The sequence below is a fragment of the Lycorma delicatula genome, chromosome 6, assembly GCF_047948215.1.
Source record: "Lycorma delicatula isolate Av1 chromosome 6, ASM4794821v1, whole genome shotgun sequence".
NCBI lineage: Eukaryota > Metazoa > Arthropoda > Insecta > Hemiptera > Fulgoridae > Lycorma > Lycorma delicatula.
In genome coordinates, this window is record NC_134460.1 from 142,449,646 (window position 1) to 142,467,340 (window position 17,695).

The 17,695-nt window shown below is 27.7% G+C and overlaps 1 protein-coding gene across 1 annotated transcript in view; it reads right to left on the minus strand.

Moving 5' to 3' along the window:
• The window catches only part of LOC142326303 (uncharacterized), a 98,789-nt gene that overhangs the window by 37,372 nt on the left and 43,722 nt on the right, over positions 1–17,695 (minus strand). The window contains exons 7-14 of the mRNA XM_075368686.1: positions 16,796–16,999; positions 15,068–15,109; positions 11,600–11,761; positions 8,617–8,784; positions 6,066–6,251; positions 4,148–4,251; positions 3,018–3,146; positions 954–1,102 (exon numbers count right to left, since the gene is read on the minus strand). Coding sequence (XP_075224801.1) covers positions 954–1,102; positions 3,018–3,146; positions 4,148–4,251; positions 6,066–6,251; positions 8,617–8,784; positions 11,600–11,761; positions 15,068–15,109; positions 16,796–16,999 — 1,144 coding nt within the window. The remainder of the gene's footprint in view (positions 1–953; positions 1,103–3,017; positions 3,147–4,147; positions 4,252–6,065; positions 6,252–8,616; positions 8,785–11,599; positions 11,762–15,067; positions 15,110–16,795; positions 17,000–17,695) is intronic.

Consider the following 17,695-nt stretch of genomic DNA (forward strand, 5'->3'; position numbering starts at 1 on the left):
ATCTTCACTGTCATAATAACAAATATAAAACACATTTTTATATTACCAAAAGGATATAACTCTTAAAATAACTGACTGATAAACTACAAAAAAATATTGAATTTCTATTTATAAATGTGAAAAGAAAATAATATCTTAATATTAAATATATACATTATTTATACACATTAAAACTGGAATTCTTCAAGAACATCCTAAATGAAATACAAATAGAATAAGCAAATTAACTAAGGAAATGATGAATATTATGCACTATTAAATACCACCTTACATTACCAACATAACATGTTAAAAAGATCATTTTTAAGGTAAAATTCTGCTTAATATTATTCTATTCTATTCTATTTAATATTTGGAACATATCTATTCAATTGATAAATTCATTTGCTTTAAGAATTTAGTTATATTTATTTATAAATTAATTAGAATTGTTATAATTCTGGTCATGTTATAACATCTTTAGAATAGTTCTGATCATAATCAAGAATAATACAACCAGAAGATAAAATCTGTCAACTAACCAGCTGTAGTTAAAAAATCTGTGCTACTCCACTGTCACCGGTATACACAGTACACTCAATAAAAATGGTGTAAAAATTTAATACTGCAAAGGTACTTGCACATGAAATTGTAAGCAAATATAATCACAATATTATCAAAATATTCTAGTTAAAAGAGTTGCAAAACTAAAAAATATATTTTTAAATTAATTTTACTGTTTTTATAGTTTTTTTAAATCTGTTTTGCTATTAATAAAAGTAATTTAGTAAATTTAATTGGTATAATTAGTACTCACTACTATGCTATTCTAAACATCCAAAGAACTCAAATTCTTAAATGCATGGATGGATGCACGCACGCACGCACGCACGCGCACACACACACACATGCGCGCGCGCACACACGCACTACATAACAATCTATAAGCAAAAACAATAACTAAAATTACTAACCTGTCTCGATTGTAAGGATGTGTGAAAACAAATGAACAATGTGGGCACGGATATCGTTTATCAGTATTATGCAACTGCAAATGACGTTTTAAGCTGTACATCCTAGGAAAGGACCTTTTACATGACATGCATTCAAATGTTTGATTTTTCTGCAAAACACAAAAGTTCAGTTAACTACAATTAACAATTAAATACAAAAATCAAAATAAACAAGAAAATTAGAATTAAAAAAGAAAAATTAAACATTATTATAAAATTGCCTAAATGATATTCAAATATGTGCTTTAATAATAATTGATAACAACACATAATAAATTCCCAACAAATTATTTTGATTCTTTAACACAAATTTTCTAAGGGTTCAAATTAAACAGTTTTCCCAAATTTTTTCTATTTAACATTGGTAAAAAGGTAAAATACAGTAAGTTACAAGTACTATTGATCTCTTTCAACTTTTTCATTTAATTCTACATGCTAATAACTATAAAAAATAATTAAAAACCTTCTAACTTTTTATTCTGTAGATGAAAATTATTCAGTAATGAATATTACAAAAACTGTACTGATACTCTACAAAATAAGTGCATAAATAAAACTTGTAGTCACAACTCTGATATAATTTTTGACTACAAAACTGTCTCAATATTTTTTTAGTCAACATTATCAAAACCTTCTTAACCTAAACTAGTTTTTCAAATTTTATAAATGAAAATTGAAGGCAAGATGAAAATGTACTTTAGTAACATAATAAAAACAGAATGCAAGGAAATTACGAGGGACATTCAATAATTAAAGAGACAAATTGATGTAGACAGAAATAGTCTGTAGGAGTTGGCATCACTGAGATAAGCTGAGAACAGCTGACAGATAAAAATTGTTTTCTTTATAAACTCAATATTGCATTCAACGATGGCGTGTCCGCTTGAAGTTTCCACATTAGTTGAACAACATTCAGTGATCCATTTTTTGCTTTCTGAAGGTGAAAAACCGGCTAAAATCTTTTCTCGAATGATTTTACAGTATGATGAAAGTTGTATGAACTGTCAAAATTTTTAGAAGTGGGTAGAACAGTTCAAAAACAGTCGAACCTCAGTGGCTGACGAACAACGTCCTGGCCGGCTAGTTGAAGTGTCAACTCCTTCGTTTGAAACCCTCATTGATGACATTCAAGAAGACCAATGTATTACAGTTGTACATATAGCAAAAACAGTGCAGTAAATGTTGGCACAGTTCATAACGTTATTGGTAACAAGCTCACATATAGCAAAACAAATGCAAGGTGGGTCCCGAAAACGTTAATGCAACAACATGAGGAAACAAGACTCAAAGTGTGTACAGACTAGAAAGAACACTATGAAAGGGAAGGTAACCCTTTTCTAAACAAGATTTTAATGTGTGATGAAATTTGGGTTCACCATTTTGAACCAGAGTCCAAAAGACAAAGCATGGAATGGAAGCATACCATTGTTGGATATTCACCTCACTGAAACTGAGGGAATTGCTAGAAAAAAATGTAATCCAAATTAAGTAATTTTATTAAACCAACATGACTTCATTATATTATCTTCTCTATCCACATGGGATGATTTATTAACTGTCACTTAAAAACAGATAACCTTTAGAACGGTTTAGCAAATATAAGATATCAGAGGAAGCAACGTAATAACATAATTTATGAACACATGTTCAATAAAATCAGCTGTACAGCTCTACAGACATAATTTTTATACTTATCACACTGTTGCCCACAAATTTTGATACGTTGGACTAAAATTTGAAGTAAATATAAACAATGACGCTTTAGTTCATCAAAACAACATCTACAATAACCTTTATGTTCTTTTACAGGGACTCCACCTCGGTTTATAAAAATCTTTGAAAAAGTTACTATCCAGATTTTTCAGAATTTCAAATCCAAACTGGTATTAGATGCTACTGAAAATGAAGGACTTCCTTTATTACTTCATAACATTTGCCATTAAGACATTAATTTAAAACTACTTTAATTTAAAAAAACATTTACTATGATAAAAAACTCATCACTAATGAAACTAATTTACTGACCTCTTGGTTTGATTTATTATCATTTAATCTATATTTTTTAACAGGAGGTATATAAGGTTGCGTTTTACGTCGTAATATAGGATGTGCCTGTTTTTTAGATCGAGTTTTCATTCCATCATTTTTCTCATCCTATTAAAAAAAAAGGGATGTAAATATAATTATAGACACAAAATCAAATTCAAGCATATGAAATTAAAATAAACAATAATTATATAGTAATTATAAAAACAAATTGACAAGCTTGAAAAGTCTCATTGAATATTACTTTCAGAGATTCAACTTGCCAATTAAAATAGCAATCAAATTATAAAACACTTAAAAGTAAATATTTCAATCCTTCTGTTCTGAAAGTAAAACGTCATTAAAATTTGAGTTTTAATTCACAATTCTTTGAAGTTGGTGTTATATTAAATATTGCAAAAGGAATATTTCACAACTACATACCAAATTTTGAAAAATGATCGGTCATGCAAAAAAAGAAGAAAAATCCTTATAAACATAATTAAAAACACCTTACAATCTGTCCATCTGCCTACGTTACATCCACGGAAAATACACATTTCAAAGAGCATTATGGTATTTTAATGAAATTAAGCAATGTCAATATTAACAAAATGCAAAATTTCTTAAATTTTCAAGCCTAAAAATCACAATCATGACAATTTTTAAGCCATTAATTATTCACTGTAAATTTTATTTTTGTCAAATTATCTAATAAAACATTAGATTAATACATTAATAAAAAATTCTGCAACCTTAATAATACAACATTTATTTAATGTCTCCATCATGTAGAACAAATATGAAATCTGAACAAGTGTTGCAATTTTCATTTCCTCTAATAAAAAAATAAAAATTATTTGCCATAAAATAATTAAGGGATCCAACTGTTAAGTTTCCCCTAACTTCAATGTTTGTAATTTCAAACATATGTTCAGTGTGTGTGTGTGTGTGTGTGTGTGTGTGTGTTCAGTGTGTGTATAAGTTTACACTTCCGTCCTAAAGGGTAGGCATATTTTATATTAACAAAAAGAAAAACTTTACTTAAACATTTAACTCTTATATAAACTCTTTACAAAACATTTGTCTCTTAACTTAACAAAATAAGAAAAATGTTTACATTAACTTACACGTTCAATGTCATGAGTATTCAAATGTTTTTGTAATTCTTCAGAAGATTTGAATTTTTCCTCGCATTCAAAACAAGGCCATACAGTTTCACACTGATTCTTATCTAAACAGAAAAAACAGTATGAAATGATAAAAATTAACTCTAGAATAATTGGAAGATTTGAATCAAAAAGCAAAAAATCAACTCCAAAAGGAACAACTGTTGATTTTTTATAACAATATAAGATCAACATCTTCATATTAAATAAAAAAAATACATTTTCATTTAGGTCACAGTAACCATATACAACTATAAACAAGGAGCACTCATCCCTAGCCAATTTTTACAAACAAAAAAAAACTTTAAATAATTTCAATGGCACATAAAATAAATTTGGTGGTCTAAAAGGGCAGTTCATAAAAAAATTAATTATTAAAAATCTTAGTGAACTTAAATTTATTTATTTAGTGATAAATTTAATTCAATGAATTCCAAATTAAATTAAATTAATTTTTTTTTTAAATCAATTTTCAAACAAAAATATTATTAAAAATTACACTTTGGAATCACAATTCACTTCTGATCAAGGATTTCAAAATTTTAAGTTTTATTTGGGTAGATATATTTATTTTTTCATATATCACTAAAAAAATCAGAACTTGACTAATAGTTTAATGGAGCCTCCTGATTCCAAGACATCTTTTGTTTTAAAATCAGACTGCTGAACATAACTTTTTCTCATTATGCTGTTATTCGGTAAAAAATATACAATATTTCAATAAATTTCAAGAAAACCATAATAATAAAATAAGTGTTTACCATACAGGAAATCACTCTTAATACAAAACATAAACATTTGAAACATATTATTTATTATTAAACATATTATTTGAAACAAATGGCACAGAGATATACTACAATTAAGACTTTTATGTTAATAGGAATACTGATTAATAATTATTATCAATGATAAATTATAAATTCATTTATATATATCTATAATGAATTACTAACATTAACTTCAAAGGAATGGAATAAAAAACACAATAAGAGATCTAAAAACTGATAAGTAAAACAACTACAGAAATACAGGACACTATACTTTTTTTCTGTTTATCCCTTAAGGCAATTTTAGTGTAATATGTAAGAATTTTATTTACAATAACTACTTTCTCAATTTGTTAAGTGATTACTGATTTTTACAATGTTTGTACAAGCAAGTTCTTTTATAATTAAAATAGATGGAAAATTATGCTCTGTAATGTAACAAACAGAATATTTCTTATCTTTTAATTATTAGAGTTATCTATGTACAAAATCTACAAGACCTTCCTTGCAATTGGTAAACATTCTTGCAACTTTTTTAACATAGATCATTCAGTGTGAATTTTATCAATCTAATAGAAAATGATAAAATTTATATTTGTAAATTAAAAGTACCTTTAAATCTGCTGGTCGAGTGGTTTGTATAACATTGCTGATCAGCTGTTAATAGAGCTATTCTATGACACTGCATGACCCTGGTTCAAATACAATTAAAAATACATTTACTTCTAACTGGATTTGATTGTTGTCTGCGCTACTGGCGTTCCCCAGTTGTTGGGGATTCAAATAAAGAACTGTCTCAGGATAGGATAACAGAGACTGAGCAAAACAAACAAACTTCCAAATATTTACTTTGCTTACAGCCTATTGTGAGGCAGTGATTTGTGCTGTCTCACAAATAAAAAAAAACACCATAAGTAGCAAATATTTCTTCATTGCTTATAAAAACATTATATAAAGTTAATGCAAATGAAAGAAAATCAACAGAGCATTTTATATATGTGAATAGTTTATTACGTGCAAATATTTATTAACTAAGTAGATTGTTTAATAAAAATTATATTTCTGAAACACCAGAAAATTTTTTTAAATCCTTATTAATAAAATTGTACCTGGTTCAAGAGTATGTAAATTCCTCTTTGCTGCATATGGAGGGCTATACCAAACTAATAATTCCTGTCGTGGATGTATTGGTCTAATAGACGTAAAATATAACGAATGACCTTGCTGTGATAGTATAAGATTTTGTTCTTTAATGTTTTTTGCAGGCCGAACAAATCTCATCCAGTTAGATGTGTCTATAAAAAGATATTAAAACATATTCAATTAAAATAAATAAATAAAAAAATTTAATGCAAAACAAATCCACATTTATTAAAAACAAATAGTAAACTCTCTCCCTAAAGTGTGCAATGTTAGTTGAGATTTTGTCTAGTGCAGAACTAGTCAACTTTGATAAAATGACTATTTAGATATTTATTTAATCTCACTAGATCTAATACTCAAGATACAATACCTCACTAGCATACAAATACAAGAACCACATTAAAATTAATAAGACGCTTCAATGCTATTAAAAAGAATTTCATAAAATACAGTTACAAAAGAATGATAACCAAAGCATTAAACCAATGTACTATACAATAGCATGTAATAGCATATTTTAGAAACTCTAAATTAATCATAAAATATGTGCATTAAATCAATGTTCTATAAGAACATATAAAGCTTTCTAAAATATGTAAGATATTCAACCTTGTTAGCAATAAATTTATTCTGTTAACAACAAAGACTGGTGCAAGTCTTTGTAACTGTCAAGTCTTTGTAACTAAGTCCTTTAACTTATAAAAATTGTCACAGTTGTAACAATTTTTATAAGGTAATGTAAAGTAACAAATTATATTAACAGAATCTAAAAAATTCACTAGAATCATAAACAGTCAACTATTTACACTTTAAACATGTTTAAAGTGACAAAATCTTTCTGTTTAAACAAACAGTTTATTTTTTTAACAATTTAAATTTATAAAGACAAATAAAAGCATCAACAAAAATAATTTTTAATAAAAATATTTACAGACAGAACTAGCAGAGAAAAAATGTATTGAACAGCTCACTTCTATAACAAAAAAGCTTATCAACTGATACACAAATGAAGCAAGTTACATTATCTATGATAATGCAACAGATTAACATCACACAGAATACCAAAGGCCCATACACGAATGTTTAAGCTCTTTACTGCCACTCCATTTTCACATGATGTGCTTTTCTGGTGACCACCTAATACTTAGGGTTTTTTTTAAATATCAGATAGTAAGTATTATGTCATAATCACCATCTGCCCTGAAGCACCATATTTTATTATCTTATGCTTTGGTCCCTTGCACCCAACCCATTTCCATTCTCCTCTACTCCCAGCCAAAATTATATGATCTTGATAGCTCCCATTTCTTTTTAGATAATGTATAATTTTTATTCTTTATAACCCCAATTTTTCTTTTTTTCTCATCTTGTAACAACTATACCAGCACTGTTTCAATTAACCCTTCTTACAACACATATTAAACAACATCGGTGATAAAACATCATTGTCTTACTCCTCCTCTCTCCTCAAGTCAAATCACTCAGTTTGAGCATTGTTTGTTTTCTTAGATGTTTTCTGATTAGGTACAATTCGTTTATCATATTTGATCTGTCCATCTACTCTTTTCATTGGCTTTTAGATTACTTGTTAATTTATCCCATTTGAAACAACAAAAATTCATTTTCTGTACATATAACAGATAATTATTCCTTTACCACATTCTAGAAACCTCCCACCATTAATTCTTATTGGCCCAAATGCATACCTTGTCCCACTTCTCTTTACAAATTCATACTGTACCCCTATGATTTGCTCAAATTTTCAGTTTAAAGTTTACAGACGAATCATTTGCTGAAAAAGAAATTAAACTAATTATCTTGTGATCTTGGCACCTTATTGTACTATGCTTTTCCAAAGATTAAACCAAGATTGTCTTAAAAAAGGCTTTTAACCAAAAGAAAAAAAGACTCCTGATTGTTGCTGATCCTATTACACAGTTTAACCATCATTTGTAATACTTTTACATTATTACAATCAACCACTTCTATTGGCAGCTCACCTATTCCTACAGCTTTTCCATTCTTCATAATGTTTATTGCTTGTAGAACTTCCAATTTTGGATTGCTGCTTTTATTTCATCCTGTTCTATTTCACACTGATCCATCTGTAGTAAGATTCTGCTTTATATTAGGGATATGATTTTTTCAATCATATCACTACATATTTTTTATTCTTCTTCCGTTATGAAGCCAGTTGTTGGTTCTGTTATTGTTTTTACAGTTTCTTTCACATTTGCCAAAATTTATTTGAATTTCAATGATGAGACCATCAATAAGTAAATAAAATGGTATTAGGAAAATTTAACAGTAACAACAAATGAAATGAAATTTTCAATTCAACAAGCACAAAAGAAACAAATTTCTCAAAAAATATTTTATTTGAATTATTTTACAATTTAAAATATTACTATTATTAGTGATATTTTTTAATATAAAAGATGGTTATTTTGATGTGAAAAATTAATAAATTTTATATAGATATAAAAATAACAAAACCTTAAAAATAACCACACTCACTTTCATTTGAAACATCCAAACGACGCATTTCACCAGATTCAGTCTCAACAAGAAACTCCAAAGGTGAATCTATTACAACATTAGGATCTTCAGACTTTACTAAAACACCTTCAATTGGACCAAATTGAGTTCTATTTGGAATCGTTTTTCTTGCAAATACACCATACACTAAAAGCATTGCAAAAACATAATAAAATCAGATGAACTTACACTACAGATACTTGAACATAATTTTGTTCAACTAAAGAAAACTATTACTTTCTATTTCTGTTTTTAATTATTAGGTATGTAACAGGTTATTTGAGCTTCAATCAAGAAGGAAAATAATCACAATAATTTTGCTAAATAGCCACACAGTTCTGTTAGCACAATCAACAGCCAAACATGAATAATGTCTATCTTCAACATTTTTTTCAGTTTTCATCATATCATCACAAAAAATACATGGTTGTGTCTATGCACATATGTATTTTTAAATGAAGAAATATTATAGCAATCACCAATATAAATTCAGATCAAACGAACCAAAAATTAAGAATCTCAGGTAACAACACAACAAAAATTTTGTGCTAAAAAAAAAGAGATGAAATATAACAAACTGAGCCTAACAATTAGTACAACTGGACTAACAGACTGCATTAATGTATATCTGTCTTGTGATGTATAAATCAGTACAGCAGATACGTTTAAATAAATAGGCTTTATCCAAAATTTCCAGAAATAATTTAACAGAATTTGCTGTTTACAAGTGAACCCACAGAAATTTCTTTGTAAAATCATAATTGAAATTTTCATGCAGAAAGTCTCTACATCAAAAGAAAAACCAGTTAAAACACATACAATTACTAAAAAATTTGTCATTTGAGTGATTAATTTAATTTTGTTAGTTAGAGTAATATAAGAAAAATCAATAATAAAAACAATAGCAGTAATAACAATAATAAAGCAAATATTAAAATAGTATAATAATCACAACAGAATAATAATAACAGAAAGTTAAAAAAATCTCACAATAATAATTAGAATAATGGTAATAGTAAACAATAATAATAACATACAATTATTGTATAAAAATAATAATAATAACAATAATAATGTCAATAACAAATAAATAATCATAAATGTCAATAATGACAATTATAAACAGAGATTACATACAAAACAGAATTTAAATTAATCTTCAAGATTTATTCACAGGTAGATAAATATTAACACTTTTAACCACTAGTCTTGTATTAACAACAATAGTATAATAGATAAAGACAAGTATAAAGTTCTTTCAATGCAAATACCTTTTTTGTTCACAAATAACACTACCCTAATAATTTATGAATGAAATTTAGTGCATTATCTCTTTCACTTATAGTCTTAACAGTAACTCACCAAACCATTTCTTGTTTTCATGTACTATTTACTCATAAATCTAGAACCGTAATTAGGTCACCATAGTTAATTCTTCAGAGGATGAATGAGGATGATATGTATGAGTGTAAATGAAGTGAAAGTCTTGTACATTCTCAGTTCGACCATTCCTGAGATGTGTGGTTAATTGAAACCCAACCACCAAAGAACACCGGTATCCACGATCTAGTATTCAAATCCGTGTAAAAATAACTGGCTTTACTAGGACTTGAACGCTGTAACTCTCGACTTTCCAAATCAGCTGATTTGGGAAGACGCATTAACCACTAGACCAACCCGATGGGTTACGCCAAACCTAAACTAGAAATTCAATACTTCACTGACCTCCTCACAGAATAGTCTTGCTGATTAACATCATAATGTCTTGCTAGACTGATTCACAGAACTCATCTTGCAGACTCGCTTTGCCAACTGACATCATAACATCTTGCTTATACTCATATCGGAGACTTCATCTCACAGACTCACATCGCACTCTCCTTGCAGAACTGATCTTGCACAACTCCTTTTTAACTGGTCTTCCTTGTAGTATTTATACTCCTATCTTCTTTATCTGCTGGACTAGACCCAACTCGAAGCATGAGAACTATTGACCGAGCCCTTTTGTTCCTATGTGCATTGCTAACCTTTATCTAGTAACCCTTCTCATGGAACGAACATCTGTTTTGTGTCTCAGTGGGCAATATTACAAAATACAATTGTTAAACGGACATGTTACCTTTACTAAAAGGGTTCCTTTTAGTCCCTTTCTGGATTCCTCTCATTATCATATTTTCTACTACTTTCTTCTTAACTGGTAGGAATCCGTTACTCAGGTCCACTCTTGTTACAATATGTAAGTACCAAATTTTTACTTAAATAAACAAATGAAGTATAGCAATTTGAAACATGTTAAAAATAAACAGTAATTCTAGGAAATTAAAATATATAACCGGCAGTTCTAGAAAAAGATTCATAATATGGCAAGCATTCAGCGAGATAAATTTGATTACAAACATGTGAAAAAATTTTCACCAATTAAACTCAGGAATGTGCATAAAAATTCAGAAATTTGAATATACAGGCAAAAAATTCAGAAAATTGAATATACATGACAAACTCCAAAAATAATTTTTAGCAGATTCACCAGCTTCTATAACCAGGACACTATCATATAACAGAAAATAATCAGACACAATAATCAGGAACTCCAGACAAGAATGCGTTTCCTAACTGCCATCTGGTAAAAAAAAAATTAAAACACACTAGACAAATTAAAAAAGATATTATCTATTTATTAAATGGTTACTTTATAATATTAAAATAAATCAATAAATATTGGTACCCAACTACAAAACTTGTTTATTTATTTATTTTATTTATCTATTCTTTGGTTGTTGAATACACAGAAGCTCTGAAAACTTATATGTGAAATATGGAATTTTTTTAACAAATGAAAAATGCCATGTCTGACTAGTTTTCAAACCCAGGACATCTGGATGAAAGGCTGAGATGCTACCACTCCACCACAGAGATCAAAGGAGTAGTAGCATCTTCTTATCAACATTATTATTTTACTCACCTGGTGTCGCAGATTCAACACTAGTCGATAGCCAGTTGATAGCTAGATACGATGCTGGTAAAGTAGCTCTTGCTCGGGACGGAACAGGTTTATCAGTTATAATACCATTAACTCTATGCATTGAACAATCTCCATCCATTGCAGAACTACATTCCTGACACCCTAGAAAAGAAATATAAGTAATATAGAGAATTAAATTCTGTTAAAATATACAGAAATGAAAACGCAAACAATTTTACTCTCTCATTGTTGTTAAAACTCAAAGTAAATTTTTAAATGGCTTATAATCCACTTTAAATTATTATTATACTTTTTATTATTACCACCTAATTTAATTTGTATTTAAGTTTTTAACATTAAAAAGAATTATTAAAACTCATGTTATCAACATTAAATGGCAGAAGAAGAAAAAATGTTTAATAATGTACAGAAATAAAACAAGTAACCATGCCTAATTAAGACTAATAATGAAATCAATTATCATCCAAGGACCCACATCATTTGAAATAATAATTAATTATTTTTATATAAAACTTATTCATATGAGAATCGGATATAGCAGTTCTTTCCTGTCACATTGCTTTTCATTTCACTTCTTATCTTTTTTTTCTGTATTACGAATAATTTGTTTTTAAAGTTTATAGAAGTTTATAGTCTATAGAACTCCAAACATTACACTAAGAGCATCATACTAATCACTTTTAAATATATTTAAAAATTTCTTTTCTTTAGTTTAATTATGAGAACAGACAAAAAGTGTAATTGTAGGTATCTGAAAAGAAATTGGACGTTTTATTTCCAACTGATAAAAGAAAATTATAAAGACTTTATTTAATAGAGAAGAGAACAAATCATCAGCAATTGGAAATGGAAAAGACTAGATAGGAGAAATACAGCTCTTGAAAGCTTCTAGTTGGAAAACAATTAACTGTCTACAATTCACTTTTTAAAATGTTATAAAAAAGTATAAGTGCTTACTTGGCAAAGTGCTATAAAACTAATGGTTATAGGCAACCTGACATCAAAGCCACAGCCATTTTCAAGAACATACTTCCAATAACATCCCACAATAGACTTTACAGGATGAGGAATGAAATGATTTCTTTTTCTCTTCTTCACGAGGCGAAGACACTATTACATATCAGCATATCAAATCCACTGCTGATTATCATTCAGATGATAATCAGCCATACAAGTGATATTTCATTCTATTCATCATAGGAAACGGCAGTATAATGAACATCATTACTTTCACAAAAAGTGATTCAATTAATTACACTTGAACCTTTCCATCACTACCACAAGAAACTGACAGATAATGTAAAGCAACAAACTGATGTGAGAAACAAATACATTATATACACTGCCAACTCTCCTATAAAAATAATTATACAAATTAATGTTATACAAATAATTAATATTTGTATTAATTACACAAATAAGTAATACAAATTAAATGTTCCTCCTCTAGTTTAGATGTTTCAATATTTTACATGGGAAGCAATTTTGTAAAACTATGAAATTACCTCTAATAATACAGCAGATAGTGCTAACCATCTGCATTATAGATACAGACTAATGTTTCTTGCAGATGTCAATTAAACTGTGTATTATAATTGTATTAATATAAAATGGGCATTATTAATTAGAATAACTGTTATTACATAACATTAATTATGAACCTAACATTCTTCTCATAGACAAAAATTAATAATACAGAAAACTAACAACTTGTATTATACTAGTTAGTATCATTCAAGATTGAAAACGAACACATAAAAATAACAATAAGCACAGTAACACACTTAACAATAAGCTAGTGGTCAAGTCAGTGAAAAGCCTTAATGTAGAAAAAATTAAATTCCTGAAAGTTCATAAAGGTACAAGCTTCAACATCTTGCAATTCCATAGCAGTTCCTTTGTTTCTAATCACAAACATGCTTTAACATAAATACTTCAATGAAAATAAACAGAACAAGCCAGCAATATATAATACATATAAAGAAACCAAAACAAAAGATGCATGCTGAATTAGTTACTTAGATAAATTAATAACTTGTGAGATTTCAGAATCAAATACTGTGAAAGTCTGGTAGAGTGAAAGCAGTTTATAGCAAGCCTTTTATAACAGGTTCTCAGAAAATCTTCAGCTTCTTTCTATACTGTAACTAATATTAAAAATAGCATTTTGGTACATTGTGAAATTTGAAATTTGAGAAATTGAAATTTGAAATTTGATCACCGCCTACATTAAAAGAGATCTGACTCCTCAGGTAATGGTCAAATAATCTCCAGTACGGCAAATGACACTGTACTAGTGATATAAATGGGTCTTACACAAATACAGAACACGGGATTTCAAAATTGAAAAGATAGAAAAAGAATAAAGGAAAAACATCATTATTTAAATATTATGTGAAATTCATTTAATACAATAAGAGTTGCATCTACACATATCCTTATGATGTGAAAAACATGGCTATACCAATTAACAAAGTAACACATAGAATATTTGTTGTTCCTTTTTTATATCACTTGGCTTGGCTGAAGTACATAACTACTAATGAATGACATCACTTGCAAACTGTTCCTTTTGCTATCTAGCATTTTTTTTTTTTAAAGATGAGTAAAAGGAAGTGTGTTAATAATAAATTTACTCAATACATCTGACCACCAATTTCATACTAAATTTACTATAAAAACCAAGATATTATCTGTCAGAATGAATTTTTTTTTTATGAATGAATTATTTATTTTTTTTTTTAGTGATAAAGGCTCATATATAATTACAATCATTTACATTTATTCTGGGGGAAAAATTAATTTTTAGTAAGAGGAAAATACCCAGCCTGACTAGGATTTAAATCCAAAATTCTGCTTATATTTATTTATTATTGCATCAAAAAATAACCAGGTCCAGTTTCTTAGAAAATCAACTAAATTAAGAAGCTTGAATCACATTTATACACCATCCTCTAAACCTGAAATCTGATTAAAATTCATATCTTCAGGTACATACAAGGATATACAGTTATAACAACGATATAGAATAAACAAGAAAAAGGATTAAACATCCTAGCCTCCCAAATTTCTATTACAATTCTTCTAAAAGGTTTTCTGGCAAGGCCCAAAAAATAGTTAAAATGAATAGTTATTAATTTTTATTATAAAAAAAAATAATTAAAAAATAGTGCTAGATGGGAAAATAATATGAACATGTTGCAATTACAATTAAGAAGCAACTATTAAAAATTTAAAAGTGAACATAAAAATTAGGTGAATACATAAATCAAAACTAATAAAAAAAAGGCAGATTTAATATACACAACAAAATTAATAAATACTCATATTTTATGTAAATGTAATAAATATTAAAGGAAAACAACTAAATATATTAAATAAATAAGCGTAAACAACTACTAACTATACAACAAAAAGAAACAAAAATATTATTATTTCAGTAATTACATTTTGTCTTACTTTCATAACCATTCATCCAATCTTGATTGGCTGAAATAAATAATGTAGCATGTTACAAACTATTAAAAATAATTGTTTTTATAAACAATTAAATATACAGCAGTATAAAAAAAATTACCATACAAAATAAACAGAACAATCAGAAAGAAAAAACATTTTCCCCAAAGAATAGTCTTAAAAAATGTTAAATCAACAATTATTCTATTACTGAGCAGTAAAAAATATACAATTCGCATAAGAATAGTCTTTTTTATTTTTTTCTCTATTTAGCCTCTGGAACCGCCATAAGTTATTACTTCAGAGGATGAGGATGATATGTATGAATGTAAATGAAGTATAATCTTGTAGTATCAGGTCGACCATTACCGAGATGTGCGGTTAACTGAAACCCAACCACCAAAGAACACCAGCATCCATGATCTAATATTTAAATTCATATAAAAGTTGATGCCTTTACTATGATTTGAACCTTAGAATTCTCAACTTCAAAATCAGCTGAATTGTGATGACGAGTTTACCACTAGACCAACTCGGTGGGCCAGATAAGAATAATAACAAAAACTTAACTTAAAACTACTGCCAGTTCTGCAGCAATAGTATATTAACTTTCAAATGATACCAAGTTCCAAGCTTTTTAATTATTATACAAAAACATAAAATTATATTTAATTACAGTGAATGAGAAAACTTTACCGCTTTTTTTTTTTTAATTAGTAAGTTTTTTTATAATTGACATCTATTTTAAACTATATACAGAAATTTAAATGAACTGTTACTCAAATTAATACTAAATATTTATAATAAAATAGGAATATCTATAAAATATTAAAACAATAAATTTAAAAATTTGTAGAAATTGACGCAAAGAACCTACTTAAAGATAGATATAATGCACACATTATAACATTTTATGAACCAAGAATACAATTTGGAGGATCTGCTATAACACTAGAATGATCCTCACCACATTAAATCTATTTATTATAACTGTTGCAGCATTTGAGACAGCTAGTTATCTAAATAGAACTGTTTCACTCTGTATATTATTGTATTTAATTTGAGTTTTTATAATAGTAATGTTTATGAAATGGATGCAGAAAAATTCAGATCCTTGATTCAGATCTACAAATTACATTACTTAAAAGCCAATATACTAAATATTACATTAGTTGATATACATGGTTACAAACATTAGTTAAAGTTTTTAAATTATTTCTAGACTAGTGCCCCCAAAAAAAAATTTGCAAGATGATATAAAATGATTTAATGATCATCTTATTTAAAGGCCAATACAATAATTTAATGTACACACAAAACACAACAGGGAGATTTAAACATAAATTTGAAAGGAAATAAAATTAAAAAAATAAGGAACAAGAAAAACGTTCTATGGTAGAAAGATGGACAATTTGTGAAAAACAGAAGATACAGTCTGTGAGAAAAGAGTAGAAAAAGGAAGATCTGTAAAGAGATGATTAGCTGAAATGGTCTTTGGTGATGATTAGGTGAGAAGGCACAAGATCAGCTGAATTCATAGTGAAAGTCATGGACTCTTTATCCCTGTTACAATTAACAAAATATTAACACCTGATAACAGATTTACAATCAATAAAATCAACTGGTACGGAATTATTTGTTCAAGTAAAATAATTAAACAAAATAAAAAATATGGCAATAAAATAAAAACTCAAGAGAGCAATATGCAATATTACTTACAGAAATCTTTCAAAGTGATTTCCTTCTGTTGTACAGGTTGTGTTGCTGGTGGCAATGCCAGTGAAGGTGCCATTGGAGCAGGTTCTGGTTCATCAACAACTAATGCCTGATTAATAAGATTATCCATGCCACTTTCATGATCGGCATCAAGAAAGCTCACTAAACGGATCTCATTGTTTTCTTCATTTGGATCAACTAAAAGCCCTAAAATGGAAATAACATAATATTAAATTTTAAGATAATGCAACCAATGGTCAGACAAATCGACCAATACACTGATAAAAGCGATATTAGTTAATGAACACAAAGAAAAAACTAAAAAAACAATAACTACTGATATTCATGTCTTCAATTTAATGGAACTTTTCTAGATATCATTAAAATTATTTTACTTCAAGCAACTTAGTTTTAGCTTAGGGACCATAATAAAATCACATTATTCTTTTAGAAGAGTAAATCATCAATGGAATGATGGTTTATAAATCAAACTATAAGATTTATGTGCCACACATTTACACTTTTCATCATACTCAATAAAATATATTTTAAATCAAAATAAATGGAATAATAAATCAATTCTGAAAAATTAATTTTCTTACTTTTAAGCAAACTTTTGCTAATTTTTAAATAACAATAATTTGTTTCAATGAGTTTCACACACAAAAGGTTGACACTTTAAATGCAGGTGTCAAACCTCACATGTGGCTCCATCTAAAGATGCTTTTATGTTTGAACATTACCTAATTCCTACTGTTTGTGTTTAACAACTACCATCCACCCAAAAAAATATACAAAAGCAGATTGATAAAATCCAGAAAATAACAAAAAATTATAATCAGAAAGTATGAAGAGTTATATTCATGTAGTTGATAAATATAATTACACAGGCAATAAGCCTAT